The sequence below is a fragment of the Oscarella lobularis genome, chromosome 19 (assembly GCF_947507565.1).
Source record: "Oscarella lobularis chromosome 19, ooOscLobu1.1, whole genome shotgun sequence".
In the NCBI taxonomy this organism is placed as follows: domain Eukaryota; kingdom Metazoa; phylum Porifera; class Homoscleromorpha; order Homosclerophorida; family Oscarellidae; genus Oscarella; species Oscarella lobularis.
This window is the reverse complement of record NC_089193.1, coordinates 1268573-1278366: the sequence shown is the minus strand read 5'-3', so window position 1 is coordinate 1278366 and position 9794 is coordinate 1268573. Positions and strand designations below refer to the sequence as shown.

At 42.4% G+C, this 9794-nt stretch overlaps 1 protein-coding gene across 2 annotated transcripts in view; it reads right to left on the bottom strand.

Moving 5' to 3' along the window:
* Positions 1–86: 86 nt before the first annotated feature.
* Positions 87–9794, bottom strand: part of LOC136198723 (hemicentin-1-like) — a 32864-nt gene continuing 23156 nt past the window's right edge. The window contains exons 23-29 of one of the 2 annotated variants that reach the window (XR_010672854.1): positions 3909–4196; positions 3426–3855; positions 1729–2411; positions 1062–1676; positions 720–1007; positions 235–657; positions 87–182 (exon numbers count right to left, since the gene is read on the bottom strand). Coding sequence is in view for 1 of the 2 variants with exons in the window: in XM_065988732.1 (XP_065844804.1) it covers positions 287–657; positions 720–1007; positions 1062–1676; positions 1729–2411; positions 3426–3855; positions 3909–4196 (2675 nt within the window). In the remaining variant the exon portion in view is untranslated. Of the gene's footprint in view, positions 658–719; positions 1008–1061; positions 1677–1728; positions 2412–3425; positions 3856–3908; positions 4197–9794 lie in introns of both variants that reach the window. The other variant, XM_065988732.1, reaches the window with a different exon arrangement.

The following is a 9794-nucleotide window of genomic DNA, read 5'->3' as shown; positions in this document are numbered from 1 at the left end:
TGGGGGGACCGCTTTGCGATCATAGTGGGAGTCTCACGCGATCTCACGTGGAACTGCAGGAAAGCGTCACGAAATGGCAAGAGAAGTTCGGAAAGCCATTGTGTAAAGTCACAAAGAAAGAGAGCAGGACTCTCGCGGCCTGGACATGCTGTATGCTATAAAAGCGGTGGAGGCAGAAGGGCCTAGACAAAAAAAAAGACAGATGTATCTACCTACCTAATCTAGAAGTCTTACCCTGCAAACATTAGCAAAGGCATCATGTCAAAAAAACTGTCGTCGTAATTAGTTAGGGACTGCCTGTAGTAGTTGGCGTCGTCGTCGTCGTCGTCGTCGTCGTCGTCGGCGGCGGCATGGGAGCAACGATGCTTTGACCGTCGAACGCACAAGGAGCACATCGGCACGCACTCGCCGTCTGGAAATAGTCCACGCGCTCGCTTCCGTCGTCGCATATCACCTCGACGTCTCTCGAGACGGTCGTGTCGACGCGACAGCAGAATTGCCTTGCAGTGACGAACGGGTATATGTAGGGCGGATAGGTCTCCGAGAAGCAGAAACCTTCGCACATGACGTTGTCCACCTTAGCCTTCGAACGGCAATTTCCCCGCCGCAAGTACTCGTACACGATCCTAGTATTGCACGCCGATCTCGGCCGATCATCTAAAAAGAAATTAATTAATTAATTAATTAATTAATTAATTCAAAAGTGAAATGATAAGTACCTTGTACTAAAACCGTTGCCGTAGCGCTAGCCACGCCGGCTTTGTTCAGAGCGACGCACGTGTACTCGCCAGCGTCGACGAACTCGAGAGGATCAATAATAAGACTGCCCTCGGAGTCGATACGATACTTTCCTTCGGGTAGAATCATCGTGTTACCCTTCCGCCAGAGAATGTCCGGAGCCGGCGATCCTTCGACGACACACCTCAAGATGGCCGGTCTATTAGCCGACGTGAAGTCGGTCCACGGATAGGAGCGACTCATTGGCCCCTCTCTGATAGTAGGAGAAACTAAACAAAGAAAAGTCGTCTAACTATTTCCCGTTCAAAGCGTCACAGTCTTACCGGGAACTTCAACGCGAAATAACCTGGAGAGTTGGCGCAGCCCGTTCGATACCAAGCACGTGTAATCGCCGCTCGCATTGACGCTGGCATCGGGAATAACGAACGTGCCGTTTGCCGTTATGAAATACCCGTTGCCGTTCGCCGCCGTCAGCACGTCACCGTTCAAACGCCAAACGAACGCCGCCGGCGGATGACTGTCGACGTCGCAGCGCAGAACGCCCGTCTCGCCGGCGACGATTGTCACGTTGCCGTCGCCGACGAGCGACGACGCCCAACGAAGACGATTGCCGGGCGACGACGTTTCGTCGCCGTCGACGCTCAGGAACGTCGCTACGGTAGCGTCGGCAATGCCGTTCGTGCCGGTGCATTCGTACTCGCCGGCGTCGCCGAGACGAAGATCGGCGATGAGGAGGCTGCCGTCGACGAGTTGAAAGTGACGTCCGCTTTCGTACGGAATGCCGCTCCAATCGTCAGCAAAGCCTCCGCTTCCGTTCGAACTCCTCACCGCCCAGATGACGTCGGGTTTGGGCGATCCTTCGAAGGTGCACGTCAAGACGACCGTGCGTCCGACTCGCTGTGGAGTCGTATCGGGATATTTCACGAACATAGGTGGACCTATAAGAAAACTGCGTCTTATTGTAACGCGCGATTTTCCCCCTCCACGTACGCGCAACTGTCAACGGTACGGTGTACCGGGTTACTCCTTGTGAATTCCGCGCGACGCACGTCACCTGTCCCTCGTGTCGCGCCGACAGTACTGGCACAACGAGCTCCCTCCCGTTGTCGGAGACGTTGAATCCGGCGCTCGCGTTGACGAGCATCCCATTGGAAAGCCACGTAATTCTAGGCGGCGGCGTGCCCGTTGCGTCGCATCGGAACGACGCTCGCATTCCTATGAACCCGGTGAAGGGAGTCGGACACATGTTTATGACGGGATGCTTCGCCGCGAGTCGATTGACGATGAGTTCGATTATGATGACGTCCGTGCCGTAATCGTTTCTCGCCATGCAGTCCAATTCGCCCATGTCCGAGCTCCCGACGTTGAGCACAATCAACGATCCGTCCGACTGTATGTGAAAGCGTCCGTCGCTAGGCAACGGTTGATGACTGTAGTCCCATTTGATTGTCGGCGTCGGCGAGCCGGACGCCGAACACGGAATGACAATCGAATCGCCGGCGTCGACGACGATAGCGTGCGATTCTTGGGATATGCGCGGTGGTTGCCAGACTAAGAGCCGATGGTCGATCGACGGCGACGCGCCGACGCCGTTCGACGCCGTGCACGTGTACACGCCGCTGTCCGACGGTTTCGACGGGTCTATGGTGAGCTGAGAGCTGTCGCGAGAAAGTCTAGGAAGACAAAAGAGATATCTGTCGGAGGCCTCACTGACATGCTGGTTCCCTTCGCTAAATGCAACGTCCTACACACTAAATCGCCTACTACTACAGTAGACTAGCACGGTTTCTAAAGACGCTGCCATTGACCACGCCATTATTATGCAAGAGTGGCGTTCCTTGCGCCTGAACCGCAAGCGTCGCTCGCGCGCAACGAGTGCTGACACTGGTTTATCAAAAGCGGTAGAATCTGTCTGAGCAAAGAGAATAAACGTATACCAATGTCACAAAGAATTCGACCTAGTTTCTATAGAGGCCACTAAATTTCGGATCCATAAAAACGCTTTTGATAAACCAGTGTCAGCACTTGTTTGCGCGCGAGCGACGCTTGCGGTTCAGGCGCAAGGAACGCCACTCGCGCATAAAACGTACACTGTAGTGTTGGCGGGAACGCCCACTTTTGACAGGCAAGTGTCTTCAATTCGTTGCGCGAGCGACGCTTGCGGTTCAGGCGCAAGGAACGCCACTCGCGCATAAAAAGTACACTCTAGCGTTGGCGGGAACGCCCACTTTCGACAGGCAAGTGTCTTCAATTCGTTGCGCGCGAGCGACGCTTACGGTTCACGCGCAAGGAACGCCACTCGTGCATAATAATGGCGTGGTCAATGGCAGCGTCTGCTAAGGGAAGATAGAATTTTTTCATCCTGCCATTACCACGCTATTATTATGCACTAGACACGTTCCGTCCGCCTGAACCGCAAGGGCCGCTTGCGCGCAACGAGTTACAGACACTGGTCGGTCGTTCCCAACATTTACCAATTAAAAAAACGGGCCAAAAGGAGATTGCATCTAATTCTAAATGCAGTACATACAGATAAGATATCTTATCTGAGAAGTTTCATGCCAACTCCAAAATGCAGTATAAGGTATCTTATCTATGAAGACACCTGTCTGCCGAATAAACGCGAAAATTTTTGTCAGGACTGGCCTAGATCTAATAGACTCTACATTGCACTTTTTTTTCTTTACCTGAATTGAGAAACGGCGACAAGAGGAGCGCCGTCTTTTTTCCACGTAATCTCCGGCACGGGATTTCCGCTGGAAACTGTACAAGTAAACGTCGCATTAAGACCCCTTTTCACCTCTCGCGTCCCCGTCGCCGACGACGAAACGAACGCAGGCGGCACGAGAACGTCCAACAAAGCCGAACGAGAGATATTCGCCGAGCCGATGGAGGCCATGCACGTGTACCAGCCGGTGTCCGATCGACGCGCTTTCAGTATGACCAGACTTTCGCTACCGACGACGTAAAGCGGCGAATGAGCGTCGATAGGAACACCGTGTCGAAACCACATGACGATCGGCGCAACGGGGCTCGCCGTCGCGGCGCAACGAAACGCCACGGCTTCGCCGACTGGGATCGACACGTCAGACGGAACCGCGTCGAAGCGAAGAGGAACTGAAGAAAAATGAATAAGGATATCTATGAGACGAGTTCCTGAGAACGCTTACCGTGTACGCTTACAGTCAAACTGTGCATTATCGTTCCCACCTCGTTGCGCGCTTCGCACGCGTAGAAACCGGCGTCGGTCGGGCGGGCTCGTTCGACGTACAGCGACGATCGATCGTTTGAGAGCGCGTGTCGCGGATATTCGTCGGCGTCGGGAAGCGAGCGACCGTTGACGAACCAGTTGACGATCGGCGACGGTTGAAGCGTCGAATCGACGGTGCAGTCGAGACGAATCGACTCGTGCTCGTCCACAGTCGTGTCGTTGGAACGCCGAACGAATCGGGGAGCACCTACAAATTAAAAAAAATTCGTATGAATAATCGCGCAACCCATGTCACGCGCGCACTGATAAATTTATCACTTTAGAGATTAAATTGAGGACCTAATCTTTGATTATTAGGGACTAAATATTAAATTGAGGGCCTAATCTTTCATCCTTAGGGCCTAAATATTAAATTGAGGGCCGAATCTTTGATTGTCAGAGCCTCAATATTAAATTGAGGGCCTAATCTTTGATTCTAAGAGCCACAATATTAAATTGAGGACCTAATCTTATTCTTAGGGCCTAAATATTAAATTGAGAGCCTAATCTTTGATTCATAGAGCATCAATACTAAATTGAGGGCCTAATCTTTGATTCTTAGAGCCTAAATATTAAATTGAGGGCCTAATCTTTGATTCTTAGGGCCTCAATATTAAATTGAGGGCCTAATCTTTGATCATTAGGGCCAAAATATTAAATTGAGGGCCTAATCTTTGATTCTTAGAGCCTCAAGAATAAATTGAGGGCCTAACCTTTGATTCTTAGAGCCTCAATATTAAATTGAGGGCTTAATCTTTGATTCTTAGGGCCTAAATATTAAATTGAGGACCTGATCTTTGATTCCTAGGGCCTAAATATTTAATTGAAGGCCTAATCTCTAATTCTCAAAGCCTATATTTTAAATTGAGGGCCTAATCTTTGATTCTTAGGGCCTAAATATTAAATTGAGGACCTGATCTTTGATTCTTAGGGCCTAAATATTAAATTGAGGGCCTAATCTTTCATCCTTAGGGCCTAAATATTAAATTGAGGGCCGAATCTTTGATTGTCAGAGCCTCAATATTAAATTGAGGGCCTAATCTTTGATTCTAAGAGCCACAATATTAAATTGAGGACCTAATCTTATTCTTAGGGCCTAAATATTAAATTGAGAGCCTAATCTTTGATTCATAGAGCATCAATACTAAATTGAGGGCCTAATCTTTGATTCTTAGAGCCTAAATATTAAATTGAGGGCCTAATCTTTGATTCTTAGGGCCTCAATATTAAATTGAGGGCCTAATCTTTGATCATTAGGGCCAAAATATTAAATTGAGGGCCTAATCTTTGATTCTTAGAGCCTCAAGAATAAATTGAGGGCCTAACCTTTGATTCTTAGAGCCTCAATATTAAATTGAGGGCTTAATCTTTGATTCTTAGGGCCTAAATATTAAATTGAGGACCTGATCTTTGATTCTTAGGACCTAAATATTAAATTGAGGGCCTAATCTTTGATTCTCAGGGCCTAAATATTAAATTGAGGGCCTAATCTTTGATTCCTAGAGCCTCAATATTAAATTGAGGGCCTAATCCTTGATTCTTAGGGACTAAATATTAAATTGAGAGCCTAATCTTTGATTCTTAGAGCCTCACTATTAAATTGAGGGCCTAATCTTTGATTCTTAGGGCCTAAATATTAAATTGAGGGCCTGATCTTTGATTCTTAGGGCATAAATATTAAATTGAGGGCCTAATCTTTGATTCTTAGGGACTAAATACTAAATTGAGGGCATAATCTTTGATTCCCAGAGCCTCAATATTAAATTGAGGGCGTAATCTTTGATTCTTAGAGCCAAAATATTAAATTGAGGGCCTAATCTTTGATCCTTAGGGCCTAAATATTAAATTGAGGGCCTAATCTTTGATTCCTAGGGCCTAAATACTAAATTGAGGGCATAATCTTTGATTCCTAGAGCCTCAATATTAAACTGAGGGCCTAATCTTTGATTCTTAGGGCCTAAAAGTAGAATTGTGGGCCTAATCTTAAATTCTTAGAAGCTAAATATTAAATCGAGGGCCTAATCTTTAATTCTTAAAGCCTAAATATTAAATTGAGGGCATAATCTTTGATTGTTAGGGCCTAAATATTAAATTGAGAGCCTAATCTTTGATTCCTAAAGCCTAAATATTAAATTGAGGGCCTAATCTTTGATTTTTGGGGCCTAAATATTAAATAGAGGGCCTAATCTTTGATTCTTAGGGCCTAAATATTTAATTGAAGGCCTAATCTTTAATTCTTATAGCCAAAATATTAAATTGAGGGCCTAATCTTTGATCCTTAGGGCCTAAATATTAAATTGAGGGCCTAATCTTTGATTCTTAGGGCCTAAATACTAAATTGAGGGCCTGATCTTTGATTCCCAGAGCCTCAATATTAAATTGAGGGCCTAATCTTTGATTCTTAAAGCCTCAATATTAAATTGAGGGCCTAATCTTTGATCCTTAGGGACTAAATATTAAATTGAGGGCCTAATCTTTGATTCCTAGAGCCTCAATATTAAATTGAGGGCCTAATCTTTGATTCTTAGGGCCTAAATATTAAATTGAGAGCCTAATCTTTGATTCTTAGAGCCTCACTATTAAATTGAGGGCCTAATCTTTGATTCTTAGGGCCTAAATATTAAATTGAGGGCCTGATCTTTGATTCTTAGGGCATAAATACTAAATTGAGAACCTAATCTTTGATTCTTAGGGCCTAAATACTAAATTGAGGGCATAATCTTTGATTCCTAGAGCCTCAATATTAAATTGAGGGCTTAATCTTTGATTCTTAGAGCCAAAATATTAAATTGAGGGCCTAATCTTTGATCCTTAGGGCCTAAATATTAAATTGAGGGCCTAATCTTTGATTCTTAGGGCATAAATATTAAATTGAGAGCCTAATCTTTAATTCTTAAAGCCTAAATATTAAATTGAGGGCCGAATCTTTGATTCTTAGGGCTTCAATATTAAATTGAGGGCCTAATCTTTGATCCTTAGGGCCTAAATATTAAATTGTGGGCCTAATCTTTGATTCTTAGGGCCTAAAAGTAGAATTGTGGGCCTAATCTTTAATTCTTAGAGCCTAAATATTAAATTGAGGGCCTAATCTTTGATTGTTAGGGCCTAAATATTAAATTGAGGGCCTAATCTTTGATTTTTGGGGCCTAAATATTAAATTGAGGGCCTAATCTTTGATTCTTAGAGCCTAAATATTTAATTGAAGGCCTAATCTTTAATTCTTATAGCCAAAATATTAAATTGAGGGCCTAATCTTTGATCCTTAGGGCCTAAATATTAAATTGAGGGCCTAATCTTTGATTCTTAGGGCCTAAATACTAAATTGAGGTCCTGATCTTTGATTCCCAGAGCCTCAATATTAAATTGAGGGCCTAATCTTTGATTCTTAAAGCCTCAATATTAAATTGAGGGCCTAATCTTTGATCCTTAGGGCCTAAATATTAAATTGAGGGCCTAATCTTTGATTCTTAGAACCTAAATATTAAATTGAGGGCCTAATCTTTGATTCTTAGGGCCTAAATATTAAATTGAGGGCCTAATCTTTGATTCTTTGGGCCGAAATATTAAATTGAACGCCTAATCTTTAATTCTCAAAGTATAAATTTTAAATTCAGGGCCTAATCTTTGATTCTCAAGGTCTAAATATTAAATTGAGGGCCTGATCTTTGATTCCCAGAGCCTCAATATTAAATTGAGGACCTAATCTTTGATTATTAGAGCTTCAATATTAAATTGAGGGCCTAATCTTTGATTCTTTGGGCCGAAATATTAAATTGAACGCCTAATCTTTAATTCTCAAAGCCTAAATTTTAAATTCAGGGCCTAATCTTTGATTCTTAGGGCCTAAATACTAAATTGAGGGCCTGATCTTTGATTCCGAGAGCCTCAATATTAAATTGAGGGCCTAATCTTTGATCCTTAGGGCCTAAATATTAAATTGAGAGCCTAATCTTTAATTCTTAAAGCCTAAATATTAAATTGAGGGCCTAATCTTTGATTGTTAGGGCCTAAATATTAAATTGAGAGCCTAATCTTTGTTTCTTAAAGCCTCAATATTAAATTGAGGGCCTAATCTTTGATTCTTAGGGCCTAAATATTAAATTGAGGACCTGATCTTTGATTCTTAGGGCCTAAATATTAAATTGAGGCCCTAATCTTTGATTCTTAGGGCCTAAATATTAAATTGAGGGCCTAATCTTTGATTCTTTGGACCGAAATATTAAATTGAGGGCCTAATCTTTAATTCTCAAAGCCTAAATTTTAAATTCAGGGCCTAATCTTTGATTCTCAGGGTCTAAATACTAAATTGAGGGCCTGATCTTTGATTCCCAGAGCCTCAATATTAAATTGAGGACCTAATCTTTGATTATTAGAGCTTCAATATTAAATTGAGGGCCTAATCTTTGATTCTTAGGGCCTAAATACTAAATTGAGGGCCTGACCTTTGATTCCAAGAGCCTCAATATTAATTTGAGGGCCTAATCTTTGATTGTTAGGGCCTAAATATTAAATTGAGAGCCTAATCTTTGATTCCTAAAGCCTAAATATTAAATTGAGGGCCTAATCTTTGATTTTTGGGGCCTAAATATTAAATTGAGGGCCTAATCTTTGATTCTGAGGGCCTAAATATTTAATTGAAGGCCTAATCTTTAATTCTTAGAGCCAAAATATTAAATTGAGGGCCTAATATTTGATCCTTAGGGCCTAAATATTAAATTGAGGGCCTAATCTTTGATCCTTAGGGCCTAAATATTAAATAGAGGGCCTAATCTTTGATTCTTAGGGCCTAAATATTTAATTGAAGGCCTAATCTTTAATTCTTAGAGCCAAAATATTAAATTGAGGGCCTAATCTTTGATCCTTAGGGCCTAAATATTAAATTGAGGGCCTAATCTTTGATTCTTAGAGCCTAAATATTAAATTGAGGGCCTAATCTTTGATTCTTAGGGCCTAAATATTAAATTGAGGGCCTAATCTTTGATACTTTGGGCCGAAATATTAAATGGAACGCCTAATCTTTAATTCTCAAAGTATAAATTTTAAATTCAGGGCCTAATCTTTGATTCTCAAGGTCTAAATATTAAATTGAGGGCCTGATCTTTGATTCCCAGAGCCTCAATATTAAATTGAGGACCTAATCTTTGATTATTAGAGCTTCAATATTAAATTGAGGGCCTAATCTTTGATTCTTAGAGCCTAAATATTAAATTGAGGGCCTAATCTTTGATTCTTAGGGCCTAAATATTAAATTGAGGGCCTAATCTTTGATTCTTTGGGCCGAAATATTAAATTGAACGCCTAATCTTTAATTCTCAAAGTATAAATTTTAAATTCAGGGCCTAATCTTTGATTCTCAAGGTCTAAATATTAAATTGAGGGCCTGATCTTTGATTCCCAGAGCCTCAATATTAAATTGAGGACCTAATCTTTGATTATTAGAGCTTCAATATTAAATTGAGGGCCTAATCTTTGATTCTTTGGGCCGAAATATTAAATTGAACGCCTAATCTTTAATTCTCAAAGCCTAAATTTTAAATTCAGGGCCTAATCTTTGATTCTTAGGGCCTAAATACTAAATTGAGGGCCTGATCTTTGATTCCGAGAGCCTCAATATTAAATTGAGGGCCTAATCTTTGATCCTTAGGGCCTAAATATTAAATTGAGAGCCTAATCTTTAATTCTTAAAGCCTAAATATTAAATTGAGGGCCTAATCTTTGATTGTTAGGGCCTAAATATTAAATTGAGAGCCTAATCTTTGTTTCTTAAAGCCTCAATATTAAATTGAGGGCCTAATCTTTGATTCTT